Source organism: Natrix helvetica (genome assembly GCF_964273705.1).
Source record: "Natrix helvetica genome assembly, chromosome: 1".
NCBI lineage: Eukaryota > Metazoa > Chordata > Lepidosauria > Squamata > Natricidae > Natrix > Natrix helvetica.
In genome coordinates this window covers 144,896,689-144,916,267 of record NC_138548.1, presented here as the reverse complement: position 1 = coordinate 144,916,267, position 19,579 = coordinate 144,896,689, and the positions used below count along the sequence as shown (strand labels likewise).

Genomic DNA, 19,579 nt, shown 5'->3' with positions numbered 1-19,579 from the left:
GAGCAAAGTACCACCTATACTGTACCTGTGCATTTTGTTTTTGTTGCCTAAATGTAGTACCTTACTCTTTTCACCATTGAATTTCGTTTTGTTAGATAGTGCCCAATGTTCAAGTTTGTCAAGATCCTTCTGTATCTTTAGCCTATCTTCTGGAGTGTTGGCTATTCCTGCCAGCTTGGTGTCATCTGCAAGTTTGATGAGTTCCCCATTTATTCCTCATCCAAATCATTGATGAAGATGTTGAAGAGTACTGGGCCCAAAACAGAGCCTTGGAGTACTCCACTGCATACCTCCCTCCAAGTAGACGCAATTCCATTGAGGACTACATGTTGAGTGTGGTTGGTCAGCCAGTTACGAATCCATCTAGTGGTGATGCTGTAAAACTCACATTCTTCCAATTTATCTAGTAGTAGGTTATGGTCTACCTTGTCAAATGCCTTACTGAAGTCCAAGTAAACTATATCGATGGCATTCCTCTGGTCCACTAATTTTGTCACTTTGTCAAAGAATGCAATAAGATTACTCTGGCATGATCTGTTTTTGACAAACCCAAATTGGCTTTTGGCTATTACTTTGTTTGCTTCTAGGTGTTCGCTAATTCGTTGCTTGATTATCTTTTCCAGAATCTTTCCTGGTATTGAGGTCAGGCTGATAGGTCTGTAGTTTCCTGGATCTGTTTTTTTTTTCCTTTTTTGAAGATGGGAACCACATCACCTCTTTTCTAGTCCTCTGGTAGTTCCCCGGCACTCCAGGATCTCTGAAAGATATAGTTCAGTGATTCTGAGATCTCGTCTTCCAGTTCCTTCAGAACCCTGGGGTATAATCTGTCCGGTCCTGATGATTTGAACTCATCTAGGGTAGACAGATGCTCCCTTTCTTCCCTATTTCAACTTGTGTTCCTAATCTGATTTTTGTGGTGCTGTTTTTGATAGGTTGGACTGTTTTATCCCTTTGTGTAAAGACAGATGCAAAACATGAGTTAAATAGTTCTGCTTTCTCCCTGTTGCTTGTCACCTTCTTGCCACTTTCTCCCAGCAATGGACCAATTATTTCCTTAACTCTTTTCTTGTTTTTAACATGTTGGAAGAAGCTTTTTATGTTATTTTTTACTTTTGTGGCAAGCCTTTCTTCATTGTGAGCCTTAGCTTTCCTCACTTCATCTTTACATGCTCGGGCTATTTGCTGATATTCTGCCTTAGTTATGTCCCCCCCCCTTTCCACTTTTTGTATTTATCTTTTTTGTCTTTCAATTTGTCAGAGAATTCTTTATGCAGCCATGCTGGTTTCTTTTGGGAGCTGTTATTTTTCTTCTTCATTGATTAAGGTCAAAAGTATGCTGTAATTCTGTATCTCTGCACAATATTTGTCACTTTTCAAAAGAAACTATAATATCTGTTTAAACAATTAATTAAATAAATGGGTTTTTTGTTTTGTTTTTATGTATAAGTGATTGATCCAGTGAGAAAGTAATGGGCTATAATGGTCTCTAGGACACTTCATTGCTAAGAAATAGAATCAGAATGAGAAGATACAACTTCACACTACAAATGCTGTGTAATCATTTTGTGGCAGCAAAATCATTTTGTGGCAGCAAAACCTTAAGGAATACTTTTTAGCCTAAAATATTTTAGAAAATGTAGGCAATTTATTGTTATTTTGTTTATTAAATTTCTTCACTGCTAATCTCACCCAAATAACTCTTAGCAGTTTATAATTAAATATATGTATATTTGTGATCAAATAAATTTGATCTTGCCCAAATAACAGGGGGGGCAGGGGGAGAGGAGGAAGAAGGAGGAGGAATAATGTTTGTTAGCTATGACAACCCTTTAACAGAAAAAAAAATTCCTTCCTTAGCCTAATTGCTGGAAAATGTCAGCAGTTCCAGAACTTGACCCATGAATAATACGTTTCAGAATTTTCAGTATATATTCTGAACAATGTAGGAGGTGGATCTATCTATTTCTTATTTGTGTCACATTTGTGTCATGTTCACATGTCTTTTCTAGTAATTCTAAACAACAAGAAATAGATCCACCTCCCACACTGGCTGCTTTGGAAAAGTAGAAGACATGTTGTGATCAATTAGTGAATTTTGTAAGAAAAGTACTAACAGATACGATTCAGTCGAAACTCTATAGAAATTGAGGGTAAATGTATTTCCACTACTCAAAATGTTACACATAATAGAATATCTTATTTTGCTCTTGTTGCTCTCTGCCTGGAGAAAAGGCAGAATGTTTTTTTTTAAATAAAGAGCAAAATAAATGTTATTTATGTCAGTCTATTTTAACAGATGAATACAGTTATTTTTATAACAGTTAAACTATTGACCCTTGTGAGACTTCCTATTGCAGTTGTTAGTTATAAAATCAAAGAATTCTCAAATAGATTAAGGACTGGTTTTACTTGAAATACATTTGATTGGTATTATATTAATTAAATTAGTTGTCCTGTTTTTATATCAGAGATATTGTGACTCTGACTGCTTAAAAGACCAGTTTCAGTGCTCCAATGGTCATTGCATAGCAGCAAAGTGGAAATGTGATGGATATGATGACTGCATACTGGGAGAGGATGAGAAGAATTGTGATTCAGGTAAATGTTTACCCATTTTAATGATAGGAACACTTAGCATATAATGTGAAAAATAATATTATATAACTTTCTGAATATACATCCAAAATTAAATGACCATAAATTTAGGAAACTCTCTGGAAACTTTAAATAATGGGGGAATGTCTCTGTTTGGTTATTAAGTGGTGTACAAATCTAGTATCTCTCTCCCCCTCTCTCTCTCTCTCTCTCTCTCTCTCTCTCTCTCTCTCTCTCTCTCTCTCTCTCTCATATATATATATACAGTGTGTGTGTGTGTGTGTGTGTGTGTGTGTGTGTGTGTGTTTTCATAGATTTTCACGGGTATAGGTATGCAGGTCTTGGCGTATTTGGGTCTTTTCCCATCTAAGATTGACAGTATCTTGGTGACGTTTCGACGAGGTCACACTCGTCATCTTCAGGCTGGCGCCTTTGGCTTTGTGCTTGTGCGAGCAAAGCATAATCGGAGCTGCCATTTTTCTATAAATATAGGTGGGAGTGTGTGGAATGTTGGCTTTCTTGCTTTAAACACAGCCAACCAATCCATACATTAACTTGTGATTCTCTTCCAAGCCTACATTAAAGCCTACTGCTGCCATTAAAAAACTAATATGCTTTGGTAATTTAAAAAAAAATACTGCATCACTTCTTTTGATATGTATGCCATTGCAAGCAAAGCCCTTGGAAATTTTGCTGCTGGTAGTGCTACACTGGGCAGTGCTGCCCTTCTCAACTGGGGCATCCCTGTATAATTTGGGTGGCATATATAGTCCTCATGATTGCAATTTTAGTCACTTAATTGTTTGCTGGATTTATATCCCATTCTTCCAGTATTTATCCATGGTCACAAAAAAATGAAGAAGTTTGGATTAAGAAAGTGTAAGCCTCCATTGCTGATAGGGAATCTAAGTTTATCTAGTGCTAGTTTGGTACCTGGACTACTATAATACCATGTATGTTTTCTTCATAATTTCATCTTAATGTTGCAGTTTATTCTGTCATGAGCACTTTTAAAATTATACCAGAGATCCTTATCAATATATTTCTTACATGCATATGACTATATACATATATATGACTGCCATGTCTATTTGATCTTTCACAGATCATCCTGCCTAATCATAACAGAACCAAGTATTCTCATCATGTGCTGAATATTTTTGAGACAGCCACAGTTACCAAAAATGATAATTTTCTTTTTGTGCATATAAATGCACAACTTTTTCTAGGGTGGGGATCACACTTTTCTTTTAATTCCTTCTTAAAAGTCGGTGGACCAAGACAAAGAAGTAGTCAAGAACACTGGAAAAATTAAATATATTAAAAGCTGAGGTCTTTCTTGAATTCAGCTCAGCTTCCAATGATTCTTCTACTCATGAAAGCAGTTTGACCATTTTTTTTTCAGATTTCCATGTGAAAATAAAAAAAAAATAGTATAACTGCTTTAAGTGTTGCATTAACTTTAGTGAGTTAAAATCTTGCATGTGAAGCTGTGTGAGTTCTAAAGTTCTCAGAAATTGTTTTTGTATAAAATACAGCCTTAATATGGAAACATGGCACAATACGCTCTCATAGAATTGTAGCATTAGTTTTTGGAAATCAAAATAGGTACAATATATTTTGGGACCTCAAAATTAATACTCTTTTGAGTGTTTTTTTTTAAAATTAGAGTGTTGGGTTTTGGATATTATTCCATTCAGGAGAAGAGAAATGTGTTGTGTTGAAACATGAACTGACCTGTAATTACTTTTTAAATTGTTACTGACAAATCTTAAAAACACTAGCAATTCATATACTTTTGATGATTCTATAGTATACTTCCCTAACCTAGTGATTTTCTGATACATTGGGCTACCTTTCCCATCATGTCAGTAAGCTTGTGCAAAGGGGTAAGCCAACTTGGAATTAAGAAGTTCAATAATTATGCAAGACAATAATTTGAAGAAAAAGTATTATAATAATGTATTGACCACAGATGAAAACAGTTCAACATACTATCTGAGCAATATGCTTTATCTTTCTTCAGTGTTCAAAGAATGAGATTTGCACTGAATGCAGTTTTCAAAGTTAAATAAATCTGTATAAAATGATATAAATTTGATGTCTTCTGAAGCATTGATTGCCCTAAAACCACTTACAAATGTACACAATGACAGAAATAATTCACAAATAGTATTTGTGACTACATTTTTACCATTCTATTGTTAAAGTGTTGAGTGATGGTATGAGGACAAAGATAAACATATTATCACTCACCCAAATTCTTCACCACATTCTGTACGTCAAGGTCCATTGCATTCTAGGTTTTTGAAGATAAAGTAAACCCAAATATGGTATCTATTATATGAAATTATGTTATTTCATCTGCCTGTTCTCAATCTTATGTCTTAAAAAGAATCTCCAACCTGCTCTTCAAGTGAATATGTCTGTGCCAATGGAGGCTGTATCTCAGCATCTTTCAGATGCAATGGAGAATATGATTGTCCTGATGGTTCCGATGAAGTAAGACATTAAATATTTTAATCTGATCTAATGCTTTCTTTTACAAGTTTATAAACTTGAATTAAAAAAAAACAATCCTGTAGAATAACTGTTGATTCAGCTATTTATCCAGAAAACATAAATTCAATAGTTAGTAAAATTCTGCAGTTAGTAAACTAATGAGTATTAATGTTTACAATAAAAATTAGTTGGCTGGGTTGCAAATTTAATTTTTATTATAACTGTATATAAATCCTTTCTTGTTTTTATTACTTTTTAAAAAAATCTTTATACTGAAATAATTTCATTTTTCATTGTTGTTTTCAGTTATGATTTTGTTTCCCCAAAATAATGCATTAATAAATAAATAAAGAACAGTTTTTAGAACTGTGTGGCTGATTGTTTTGTGAATAAGAATTAGTGGGCATTATCTCAGAGGTGCAGGAGAATTGCACCACTATATACCATATATATATTTTTGGAGTATAAGATGCTCTGAAGTATAAGATGCACCCACCTTTTGGGGAGGGAAAAACTTGCCTCCTTGCCCCAAACAGCAAACAGTATAGAATATATACACTGTTTGTGGTGTTACATTTCAGACTATACTTGTACAGATGCTGTTAAAATTGATGTGGCTTTCTGAAAACATACATTATTCTCTGCTGTTTAAAAGAAGATACAATAGCACTGGGCCTCGTCAGATAAAACATTTATTTTAAAAAGCTTCTTCATTTTGTTAAGTTGTCTAGAACAATAATAAAGCAGTCTTTAAAAAATAAAGTCTAATAATTTGAACATTCTATAGGCATTTATAGTTATTGACTTACCTCCTTGCAGCAAACAGCCTGTTTCCATTTAGCCTGATTAATTTTTTTAAAAAAAATCTGCCTCTGCCACCCAGCAATTTTCCTTGTTGCAGCAAACACAGGTTTCACTTTCAATTTCAGTTTAAGCATGGGGCTCCCGATGATCAGCTGTTTCAGGCTGCAGGGATTGCCATAGCCTATTGCCCCCTCCGCAAGACCCATTTTCTCCATTTGCTGCAAGGAGGTAAATTGCTGGGAGGCAGAGGCCAAAGGGTGGGAGCAGGTGGGTGGGTGGAGCTATATTGGGTGTATAAGACCCACCCAAATTTTACCCTCTTTTAGGGGGGGGGAGATGCATTTTATACTCCGAAAAATATGGTAAGTTTAATTATAATCCCCTGGATTTTCCTTAAAGATACCAAACCTTCAAAATGTATTTATTAAGAGTATATGGAGATGTGGATGAAAGGAAAAGAATAAGGTATGTTTATTTCCAAGGAGCTTTTGAAAATTGATTATTATTTCCAGTTAAAAATTGTGAATGTGATGACGTCTTATCAATAAAAATACCAATGATTAAATTATTAAATTTGTTTTGCTGAATTCTGTTTGCTCCAGTTATACTTCTGTTACTTGATTGGTAATAATCACTGCTATATATGAATATATGTTTACACAGATGCACTGTATAACAGAATGTAAAGAAGACCAATTTCAATGTAAAAATAAAGCATCCTGTATACCTATCAGATGGCTTTGTGATGGAATTCAAGATTGTGTGGATAACAGTGATGAAGTAAATTGTGACAGAGGTAAGGTTCCCCCCCCCTCTTCTCTTTTCACGGCTATATTTATAGTTAGTTATTTGCTGAATGTGTATCTCATCTTTTGTCTAACCCAGGTTAGATGGGGATTTCCCATCATTTTTTTCTCCTACAACTCTGTGAAAAAGTAACTGGCATAAAGCTACCCGGCAAAATTTTCTATAGCTGCTGATACACTTGTTTTTCTCTAGCCCAAATCCAACATATTAAGCATTACATTACATTATTCTGTCAGGATAAAACATATGTTCTTTTGCAAGTCTATACAGATCAGCTATTCTACTAAGTTAAATAGATAATCTTCTACATTTCAATAGTTTTGTTCAAAATGTTGTAGAATTTTGCAATGGAACATTAACATGTATTAGCATGGGGCTGTAAATAATAAAACATTGGTAATTTCATGAAACTCTGCCCACTACTTTTTAATGTATGGAGAGCCAATTTGGTCAAGTGGTTAAGGCACTGGGTTAGAAACGAGGAAACTATGAGTTCTAGTCCCGCATTAGACATAAAAGCTGACTGGGAGACTTTGGGCCAGTCACTTTCTCTCAGCCCAAACCCACCTCACAAAGTTATTATTATAGGAAGAATAGGAGGAAGAAGATGTGTTGGATATATTGAGTTACTTATAAAACTAATAAAGATGAGATAAATTAAATAACCCCTGTTATTTAGTTCTATGCCATCAACATCTTCAAAGGAAGAGATGTGTACCACCTTGCTAAACCTTCAATTATGCCTGAATTGCATAAATAAAAAAAATGGAAACTTCTGCTTTGATGTTGTTGTTGTTGGGTTTTTTTTTGCAGAAGATAGAGGTATAATAGAAAGGGAAGGTAAGAAGAAAAGGACTCACTTTGCAGTTGCAGTTTTGCTAATAAATGTTAGCTTGGCTACAACCCATTGCTTAACAATAATTCATAAGTACAGATCATATGATGCCTTCTATTTATTAACCCTTATATATTTAGAGCAGGGGTTCCCAACACCTGATCTGTGGACTGGCACTGGTCCGCAGCATGCCAAAAACTAGTCCACACAAACAAATGAAGCCCCGTTCTTGGGATGCAAGTAATATGCTAAACTAAGCCCCGTCCAATCCATGAAAAAACTTTTCTCCACAGAACTGGTCCTTGGTGCTCAAAAGGTTGGGGGCCACTGATTTAAAGGATCCTTGGTAGTTGTAACTTTTAAGAAAAAAGATATTGTTTAAAGTAGAAACAGGCAAAGAATTGTTCTTAATGTGTATTATCTGCCCAATAGCTTACCTTCTAGTATCTATTATAGGAATGCTTGCCATTTCCTAACTTTATTTCTTTTAATGGTAATTACTTCCACTGCAAGAAATTAGGCAAGAATTTGGGAGCAGTGAACAAATAAATGTTATTCTGGTTTCTTTTAATTCAAAATGTGTTTTAAAATGCAATAAGGTCAGTGTCTATATTTGTGAGACTTAAAAAAAATGCACCAAGTTTTACAATTCAACTACAACCACTAGCAGCATGCTGACAGCAACTGTGGATCAATGACTAATTTCATGTATTTGATTATATTTTCCCCCTTAGCAATGTTTTCTTGGTAAATTTACATATCTACAAGAAGTTAGTTGTATCAGGAGGTTTAGGGAGAAAAACAGCTAAATTTTACTTTGATCAAATTTCCTTTCATGTCAAGTCATATAAAATTTATATTGCTTATAGCAGATGGCAATGAAAAGGTAAAAAGGAAATAGATAAGATATCTTGTTTTAGGAGAGCGTAGATAGCTAAGAGTTTTGGAATGCACAATCAAATTTATAGATTCATCAAATTTAATAAATATCTATTTTCTGATAATAGAAAGAACCTCTATGTCATGGTGGAGGAAGGATTGACCTGTCTGTCCCAGTATTATTTTCCCAATGAAAGTTCTCAAAACAATTTTCTCTATTATTAGAAAAAAATTGGAAGTATTCAGGCTGCAGGGATAAAAGACTGTTTGATATTAGTTGCTGGTGAATTCAGTTGAAAGAGTACATGAGCATACGTGTCCTGATTGTTAGCTTCTTATTTTCCCATAAACATCTGTTTTCCACTGGAGCAGAGTCTACTACTATTCTTCATTATCAGTCTTAAATTTTCTCTCTAGCAGTTATTTGAGGCAAGATATAAAATCATGGAAATCTACGTGGCATATTGTGATATCCCAACGTATATAAACTTAAAAATAAATATTTATAAGATGTACATATTTTAGTTTTACTATTTTGTATTTTTAGGGAGGAACATATGTAGAGCTGATGAATTCCTTTGCAACAATTCACTCTGTAAACTCTATTTTTGGGTTTGTGATGGAGAAGATGATTGTGGAGATAACTCAGATGAATTTCCAGAAATATGTTGTAAGTTTGTGGACTACAGCCCACAAAAGCATTAGCAATGATATATTCAATTAATGACAAAGTCTCTGTAGCTCTTTTTCTTCTTCTTCAGTGCTGCTCTTGTTTTCTTTTGTCTTTGATTTGTATGAGAAGAAAATTTATGTCTGGAGATTATGTACATGTTGTATGCATTATATTTGAAGCAGGTAACATTTTGTGAAGATCCTCAATATGTTCAGAAAGTTTCTCTTTATGACTCATGAGGAACATAATTGAAAGCTTTCCAGCATATTTTCTCTTATCTAGTAGAAATTATTTACATTCAATTAAAAGTGATATTAAGGAGAAGTATACCTAACAGTATAATTTCATTTTCCCTGTTTGATGAAAGCAAATAAATATGTAAAAGACATATTCTCTGCAGAACCAAATAATACACACTTTGGATTTTTTCACAGTAAATTTTCCGTGCCCTTCAACCAGGCCATACCGATGCAGAAATAATCACGTTTGTTTGAGACATGAGCAAATATGTAATGGGATTGATGACTGTGGTGATGATTCAGATGAAGATCACTGTGGTAAATAAATCTTAGTTTTACAAACAAGAAAGAAACAGTCTTTTTTTGGGGGGGGGGGTCTTTGCTTGTCTTAATAACTAAGACTATAACTCACAGATGTCTAAAGGTGGCTTGTGGGGCAGAATTTATTCCAGCCTAATGGTGGTACAATAATTGTAATAAATTCATCATACTGTAGGTGTAGAGTAATAGTGGTCATTTGTATTTCTAGTATAGAATCATATTGGTATTCTCAGCAGTAAGTGGTATCCAAATGGCTCTTCAGAAACTTGGGTATCAGTTCAATATTGTGCTTCTGAGCTTGCTTAATTTTGTGGAAAGATTTTTCTTTATTGATTAGCATTAATGTTAATGTTGGATTGAAAGCTTTTGCTCAATACCGTGAACTCCTAACTATTCATTATAGAAGATACAGACTTATCTATTGGTCATGTTGAGGCCAGTGAAACATTGTATAAAATCAGTTTGACCAGCAGATCTCAATAGCTCCAAAATGACTAAACAGACATCATGATGCCATCGGGTAAATGTTGCTATTGCGTAAGAACATACTGATGTCAACAGTAAGTAGGTAAATTCTGACATTTGCCTGATGATGTCAACAGCACATTTTCTAATTCATCCCCCATGGACATTCATATGTCTAGCCATCTCAAACTTATTCTTTTTCTGCATGTCAAGAGGTTAGAAATAACTTTGTTTCATTGATTATGTGTCATTAAGTTGTTTTCAGTTCCTAGTGGCCAGGTAGGTAATTTTTCTCCATGATAAAGAAAACACATTCCTCCTCCTTTTTTTTAAACATCTCTTTCATTTGACATTCAGTTGCTTTAGGCTGACATGGTGTCAGAACTCCACTTCAGATAGGCATTGCCTTTACAGTATGTGAAAAGCAACTATAAATGTGATCCTGCTCTCTACCCCTCAATGTGTATTCAGCCTGTGTTGATTTGTTACTGTCTTGAATTTATGAATAGAGCAGACATCACTCTGTGAGTCATGTATTTCTCCTTCAAGCAATTGCAATATTGAGATTTGGGGTCTCATATTCTCTGCCCCAAAAGCAATAGAAAAATATTTATTATTTTATGCTTTTGACAGGGCAGGCACCTACGTCCAGGAATCAGCATTCTGTAAAGCCGTTTGCATTTATTTTATGAATAATATCAAAGGCTCAAAATAATTGACTACCCCTGTGTATCTTTTTGCAGACAAAACTACATATAAAGCCAGACCTTGTAAAAAGGATGAGTTTGCTTGTAATAATAAGAAGTGCATACCTATGGCACTAGAATGTGATCAGTTTGATGACTGTGGAGATGGTTCAGATGAACAAGGCTGTAAAACAAGTAAGTTTGATTAAGGGATGGCCAAATTTCCATGCTCAAGGACAGAAAAAAATACAGAACAGAATCTGCATAATCTAATTGATCTTAATATCAACAATATAAAAATTATCAACAGTTATTTTATGATAGACCTGACCAGTGGAATCCATATTATAGTTACTGGTATTTTACATATATGTTCATGGGATCGATTCGTTTACAGAATCAAAATGCTTCAATCATTATGTTAGATACCTCATTGTTTGTCCTCTTTCAATAATGTAAACAGTTATTTTGTTGCATTTGGCACGGTTTCCATCTTGCAGTGTTAGTTGTATAATGGATTTTTCACACCTTCCTTTGAAGTTGAAAAAAATGATATTGTGCTAAAAAGTCACAATTGTCTATTAATATTTATATAGTTTATAATACCTGAATGCAGTACATTACAAACATTTGCCTCAAATGTCCTCTATTTCTTGAACCAAGAGGACGGAAATAGTTTTCAATGCATATAAAAGAGCCTTTTTTATTTAAACTTTTTATTACTTCAGTCCTGAACACTAAAAAATGAAAAAATACACTAATCATGTAGTCACATGGAGAAAAATGGTAAGAAAAAGGGACAAAAGAGAATGTTAATCCTTAAAGGGAGAAGAAAATGAAGACCGTGAAATAGAGCAGAGTATTGGGATCAGCAATTGAACAGGGTATTATTTAATTAAAATATAAGACTAGTGAGAAATACTATTCAATTTGAATTTATTTATGATTCGAGAAGATAGTTTTCCTAGGCTATAATAAAAAGTAATATAATTGTAGCTTCTTTGGGTATTCTCCCCAACAAGAATGAATGAAAAAAGGGATGATAGAACTTTTAGAGATCATTAACTTTCTCAAATGTCTATGGGAATGTTTCCAAATTGTCACCTCAATATATTTTAAAAAATTCATCATACTTTTTTTAAAAAATAAAATATGGTAGGAAATAAGGAACTACCACCAACTATCACCAATGACTTATTTCCTAGATATTTTGTTCTCTTTACCCTGATAAGAATTAATGGGGGAGGAAGAAATAATAGGATCCTGATAATAGAGAAACAGGAAAAAGAAGCTGCTGATATTCTCCAGGAAAAACTGCTCAAGTTGCTCTAGGCATTTCAATTAACTAATTTATGTTCAGAGTTGATCTCTGTTTAAGGTTCCAATAAAACATGCAAAGACATTATACTAGAGATTTTGCTGGAATCTCCTATATATGTTTTAGACACTTTGATATATAGGTGAGACAGAAATTATTATATTAAATTTAAATTATTCCATCTGATACATGGAAAGTCCAACCATCTAATAAAAATGTGTATGTTTGAATTTTTAGAGTTTATTTCCAATATCCAATTTATTTTGGTTCAGACCTCTTTGGATTTGTACTCAGGTCTTCACATACAAATTTGGGCTGAATCATATTTAAAACTAGATTCCTTGTAGATATTCCATGTACTCCTCTCTTAATTTATTTTAATTATTTCTAATCATATCTATAGAAATGCACACACAGAGAGATACACATTTTAAAAAACTTAAAAAACCAAAACACTAACTCTTACACATTTTGAAAAATGTAGAAAGGATAAGAAAAAAGGTTATTAGATTAACAGCAGTCTTTTAGGTAAATTCTGGCATATCTCCATTGAGGTCATCTTCTTTACTCTCTATCCCAGTTTAACAGATTTAATGTCAGACATAGTTAAGAAATTCATCCAGTAAAGTCCTTTCCAGAGGCAATGAAATCACAAACACCCCTATTTTGAAAGACTGATTTCCTTTTACCCAGAACCCCCAAACAACCTTTGCTGTTTTTGTTTAGAAACTCAAAAACCTGAGGACTGGAGCCAGTGAATAGAAACTGAGAGAAGATTAATCCTTTCCCAGCTTCTTTGTTTTATCAACCAATTCCCCCCAGAGAGCTGAAAAACAAAACAGGAACAGTAGGGATACTGCAGGAGCACCTTCTTGTTTACCTGAAATAGTGATAATTACTTAATCATAAATTAGGCATTAGTCTATATATGGACGGGATAATGGATCATGGTGAAAATGGGCTAATCTTTTAGAAGCTATTGTTACAAATTGAGGTTAAAGTACTGCACCATCACCTATGTTTACCGACTTAACATGTTGCATTCAATGAGTCATTCAGAAATTTCTAAGATGAATTTGGAATAATTGGGAGGAGATTCATGATACATGTTGATTTTCCAAACTGTTGAAACATACAAATGGAGTTAGACCTGAAATATTTCCAAGCTTGTTTCAGTGAAAAATAACTTCTGTGATACTCTGTTTTTTTTCTTAAGGGAAAAAAAAAGCTTCTGTGAAAAACAAATTTGAAATATTATGTCTTTGTGTAAATTTTGCTTGCAGAAAGAATTATGATTGTGCATAGTTAGGATAAAAATGTTAAATAATTTTATTTTGCAAACGTTTATATTTATTTTTGTTCTTAGGTTTGACTGAACACAACTGTGAAAATAATGTGAATCCTTGTGGTGATGATGCATATTGTAATAAAACCAAAACATCAATTTTCTGCCAATGTAAGCCTGGATTTCAGAGGAACAGGAGAAACTGGCAATGTGAAGGTATTTCTGAAGCACTGCTTTGAACCATTCAAAAAATGTTTCATGATATTACTTGGTGAGGTTAGAAGTTTGATTTTAATAATTGTTAAAGTATAAAAGAAGTCATTTAATTTGTGGCAATTGGAAGCATCCTTTTCTTTTTTAAAAAAAATCTGAAAGTTAAGGAGTCAAAACATAATGAACATTTTTTAAATAGCAGTAAAACTAAGAATTTACTTGGTTTGGTTATTTCTTCATTTAAGGAAAAACCTGGAGACATATTTAAATATATATTCTATTTAAATATTATTTAATATTACTTCATTATAATGATGTATATTTTTACATTTTGGAATAATGTTCCTCTTAAATCAGTAGAAATAGGACTCTGAATAAAAGTATGGCTGCTTTAAGAGTTTTATTAATTATAATGCAATAGCTCCTTAAATCATAGAAGTCTGGGAAAAGGAGAACTGTTTTTTCCAAATATACACTGCTCTTTTTGATATGTACTGTACTTTGAAGTATGAAAATGTTGTGAGTTCTTTGGATTCATTTCACATAAATGGAGTATTAAAAGGGGGAAAAGCAGTACCAGTGGTGTATGCTGTCACACAGGCAAAATGTAGAAAACCTATGGAGCTTGCATCATGACATGCAACACTGTTTTCAGCATTTTGAAAAATGCATTGGTTCCTATGGATACCTGTGGCTATGACACTTTACCCCAGGCTTCCACAGTTTATATTAGATAGAGGGCATCCTAGGCTTTGTAATATATGAAAAGGACTGCATTCTAGAAGTGAACAGCTCCAGGGCCATAGCCTTCCCCAAAATTTAGGTCAGGACTTCAATGTTTAAAACTGCTTTACAGAAATGGTTCTTTGGATGTACTTGTTCTATTACTGATTTATACTATTAAAATATTGTTTACGAATTGTGTTGAACAATGTTAAATTGGTTTCCATCTGACCCATCTTTTTGCAACAGCTTGCATGTGACTTGAAATAAATCATAAATAATTTTCTTTTCTAGATATCAATGAATGTCTAATATTTGGCATCTGCTCCCAGCTCTGTATCAACGTAAAAGGATCGTATAAATGTACTTGTGAAAAGAACTATAAAGAGAGAAACAGTAGCTGCATTGCAAAAGGTAAGCTGACAAAATAATTCATGATGCTGGTGCACATGGCAGTCATGAGCCTTTCATGCACAATGGTACTGTAAATAAGATACAACAGGACACAATGAAAAAGTATTTTTTTTCTTCTGTCCCTACCCCTTGATTGGACACAACGCAATATAGTAATTTTGATTACAAGCCATTTCATTTATAATCTGATTTGAAATTTTTCACAATCCTGCATATGATGGAAAATATGAACAGATCTACCATTTTTAGACCATGCTAATGCCTTGTTTCACTGCATAGTATACTTGTCTGGTACTGAGGAGGGGAAATGAAGCATTATGAAATTTTATCAGTATGCACTGTGCATCTTCTGCTCAAAAGAGAAGCACACAGAAAGTTTTTCCTCAGGTTTCTATTTGCGAGTACAAGCCTTAAAGACATATAATGTAATTATGCTGTTTCTGTTTTAAGGGGAATAATTGTTCATGCATCTGATTTTTGTTAATGTACATTAAATCTTGTATTTATTACATTCATTTCATTATTGAAAGCAATAAATTAAAAAGTAATTTGTTTTTAGTTCTTAATTCATACCATATGATCTGCTTGGAAAATTGTCTTACCTTCTCTGTCAGTGGGAGTCTCCATCGATTATATTAGACTATTTTCTGTGAATAGAAATAGCCATTTCTCAGAACAGTAAATCAGAATCCCAATCCTTTCCTTAAATACATTAATATCTGATTCCAGAGACATATAAAGCCTATTTGAAATATTGCTAATATTACTGAAATTCTTTAAAATCACTCAAATATATCCCCTGGTGAGGAATCAACAAGTTTCCTTTTATTTCTGCTTTCACATAGATTTAGATGGTAATGGAAACTTCATTGGATTACTAATGTTTACACATAAGACTTGCAATTTTATAGAATAAAACTATACAACCTCCATGTACTTTCCATTATTTATTCTTAAAATATTTTGCAGCACCTTTCATCATGAAATATTCCACAGCAATTTATACAAATGAAATAGTGGAACTTTAAGGTACAAAACAAGCAGCTATTTACTTAAAGCTACTGACCTTTTAAAAAATATGCCTAAAAGTAACATATAATGACTGGTATATGAAAAAAAAAATGTTGGCATCAAATGAACATCTTAGGAAAACCTTGCAGGTCATCTGAAATTAAACTGTTTTCTTCTAGATGCTTCTCTGAAAAGAAGTGAAGAATGAAAGATGTAGTCCTATTTGAAAATGAACACTAATACGTATAATTTATTCAAAAATATAGAAAAAAATCTAAAAATTCCTTTTAAATTTGCAAAAAATGATGCAAATATGGTGCCCTGATAACTATAATTTTATTCATTTATGTTTCCTGAAAATTTCCAAAGAAAACTTTGATTACATGGTTACCAGAAATTATCAAAGCATGGATAACAGTATATTGTCTGTCTCTCAAAGAAGCAACAACATTTAAATTCATAAGCTTACTAGCTGAGCTTCAATTTATTGACTATTATCCAAGTTAATCAATTTAATAACAAACTTCCTATTATAGAGTGAAATAAAATTCCTGAATTCCATTCAGAATTCCCAGTAATATCATAAAATAGCTTTGTATTTAGCCAAAAAGCATAAATGACAAGAGGCAGTCCTATAGACCTCATGCCAAGACAACTTTCTATATCAAAACTTGCTGTAAGAACCAAGACCAAAGGCTTTCTACTTTAATAATAAGTCTAATATTTCAAGAAAATTTGAAAATAGGAAAAATAATGAAACTTTGTCCTGTACTTTCAAAAACAGGTAGAGGAACGAATAATTTAAAACAGAGGGAAATAATGTATTGCAGTATAATATTATTATTTAAATGAGAATAGCAATGTATATGTTAGTTAAGTAAATTCTGTTAAATAAGAAATTATCCTAAGTCTTCCTTTCACACGTTACTTAACTCTTTGAACTTGAATTCAGTCAAACTTAAAAATATTTGAAGATAAGTAGGATGTCGATCGCAATAGAAATCAACAGAAAAGCAACCCATATCAGTATACAACATTAAAAAAATGAATTTCTCTCCTTTTTAATAGTTGAAATTTACTTTATTTTTGTATTTCATTACAATAATTTCCAGGCTCTGAAGATCAAGTTCTCTACATTTCTAATGACACTGATATCCTGGGTTTTGTATATCCATTCAACTACAGTGATGTTCATCAACAGATTACACACATTGAACATAACTCAAGAATAACTGGAATGGATCTATATTATCAAGGGGAAATTATTATTTGGAGTACTCAATTTAATCCAGGAGGCATTTTCTATAAAAAGGTCAATGGGGAAGAAAGAAGACAGAGCAATAGTGGTGTGATAGTAAGTCAACAATGCTGAGATATTTTGCATGTTTTTATTTTGGAATTGTTTTTTCACTTAAATGTGACAGTTTCCAAATAAATAAAAAAAGTTCCAGATAACTTAGCATTCCAATTCTTTATCCTTGTGAACCACAGTAACTCAGTGTATATTAACAGAAATATAAAGGCATATGTTGTTTTGTTCCTGGAACTTATTTTTACTATGATTTTTTTTAAAAAATGTCTTCTTTATGGTGAACCAGTTCGTAATTATAGTCACTTTAAGAATAAAAAATATTTGCACTTGTTAGAATTTGATAGATGAACAAATAAAAGATATAATTAGCATCTGTAAAATGTGCCATCCTGGGAAGACTTCTTTGTTGCTATAATAGAAAGATACTATTAGAAGAGAATATATGTAACTCAGGATTGAACTACGGAGTCCTTGATGTTCTCTGAGCTTGGTTGTTTTCTTGCAGACTAGACTACATTACCCAACTAGGTAACACTCAGTACTAAATGAAGGTGTTCAGTGGTGGCGCTGAAGCCATTACCTATCTACAGGTAGAGCTGCAGTAGCGCAGTGGTTAGAGTGCAGTACCACAGGCTACTTTGGCTGCCTGTTGGCTGCCTGCAATTTGGCAGTTCGAATCTCAACAGACTCAAGGTTGACTCAGCCTTCCATTCTTCCAAGGTCGGTAAAATGAGGACCCAGATTGTTGGGGGCAATATGCTGACTCTGTAAAACACTTAGAGAGGGGTGTAAAGTGGAATTGCTATTGCTATCTAATCAAGAGCAAACAACCAAGCTCAGAGTGTGCCAAAAACTGTATTTAATAGCAATGTTTTTCTTTCTTTGTATATCAAAATATCTTCTATATAAGCTGCAACAAGCAATACAGTAGACTTCTCAACTTTGATGTGGTTTATTATGTTATTTCTAATTATCAATATCCTGATTTGGCCAATTATCCATGTCCTGAATATATGACAAAGAATGATTGTTGGAATGCATTCCCTTTAAGGGAAGGGTCATTGGTACAACTGTGGTAGATAGGCCACTTAGTCTATGTTGCACCATTTTTTTTCAAATATTAGAAGAATTATTTTGATGCTCACAACAGTGTAGGTATCTTTTGAGCATTCTGAGTTCTTGTCTGAGAAAGTTCTGTGTATGCAGTGTGTGTGTGTGTGTGTGCGCGCGCGCGTGCGTGCACGCGCACAGAACTTTCTCAGATATTTGTATAATTAAGAAGGTAAGCATGAACCTATTTTCTCTTTATCCTATAGGGATTTTTCTGAAATTTGGTATTTTTCACTTTACTTTCTGTTTTGTTTTCGTTTCAAATAGATTCTGATAATATTAAAAATAAACTAATGTTTTGGAATAGCATAATTATTTAACATTTTATTGCTTAAATATTTTGTACTTTATTTTAATTTATTGATGGTTATTAATAAAAACAATACATGTGTAAACATATGTACACTCATAAATATTCATACAGAAATTATTGTTCAAATTAATAAGGTTTGCTATTTAGGGCAATCTAGAATATATTAAGTGAATGTAACTGAAGCTAGTAAAACATCAGTTTTGAAATATGTATCCTATATTGTATTTATGGTGCATATTTATAAATTAAATTGTAATTTCAAAAGTCAAAAAAGTAATGGTAGACATTGAAGCAAAAGTCATTCTTATACATTATTTGTCTATCAGTGCATATACCATACTTTTCGGAGTATAAGACGCACCAAGATTTTGAAGAGGCAAATTAAAAAAAAGTTTTTGCACTCTGTAGACCTCCCAAAAATGGCCCGTTTTTCACGAAAATTGGCTCATTCTTCTTTAAAAGGGGGGGCATGAATAGCCTTTAGGAGGCTTGCAGAGTGCTCCTGGGGGTGGGGGTCAAAAACAAGTAAAAAATGGCCAGTTTTTCACGAAAACGGGCCTGCTTTTGGTCAAAAAGAGGGCATGCATAGCCCTTAGGAACTTTATAGAATGCTCCTTGGGGCTGGGGGGGGGCACAATTGAGCAAAACATGGCTTGTTTTCCCCTCATTTCTGTCCTTCCCAGCCCCCCAGGAGCACTCTGAAAGCCTCCTAAAGGCTCTGCACAGCTATTTTGGTGAAGAGGTCGGGTTTTTGGGAGGCAAAAAAAATGCTGTATTCAGTCTATAAGATGCACCCAGATTTTCAGTGTCGTTTTTGAGGGAAAAGGGTGCGTCTCATACTCCGAAAAATACCGTATTCCTAATCATTTAAATTTAAAAATAGAAAAATAAAGAATGGTACATATTTGTATTTTAAAACTGGAGAAAGATATTCTGCTGTTTAAAAGTATTTAAGTCAGATAAGCCCCAGATGACTTCCTTCTGTTCCACGTTGGCATTTCTGTAGACAGTGAAGACTCTTTGCAGGAGTTGGGGTATCTCTATAGGTATCCTTGATATAAGACCATAATTGAG

At 33.4% G+C, this 19,579-nt stretch overlaps 1 protein-coding gene across 1 annotated transcript in view; it reads left to right on the top strand.

Annotated features, from left to right (window-relative positions):
* LRP1B (LDL receptor related protein 1B) overlaps positions 1-19,579 on the top strand; it is a gene marked incomplete at its 5' end in the record, with an annotated part of 698,113 nt that overhangs the window by 633,780 nt on the left and 44,754 nt on the right. The window contains 9 exons of the mRNA XM_081955361.1: positions 2,469-2,598; positions 4,991-5,097; positions 6,565-6,697; positions 8,970-9,092; positions 9,530-9,652; positions 10,864-11,001; positions 13,491-13,625; positions 14,640-14,759; positions 16,883-17,124. Coding sequence (XP_081811487.1) covers positions 2,469-2,598; positions 4,991-5,097; positions 6,565-6,697; positions 8,970-9,092; positions 9,530-9,652; positions 10,864-11,001; positions 13,491-13,625; positions 14,640-14,759; positions 16,883-17,124 — 1,251 coding nt within the window. The remainder of the gene's footprint in view (positions 1-2,468; positions 2,599-4,990; positions 5,098-6,564; positions 6,698-8,969; positions 9,093-9,529; positions 9,653-10,863; positions 11,002-13,490; positions 13,626-14,639; positions 14,760-16,882; positions 17,125-19,579) is intronic.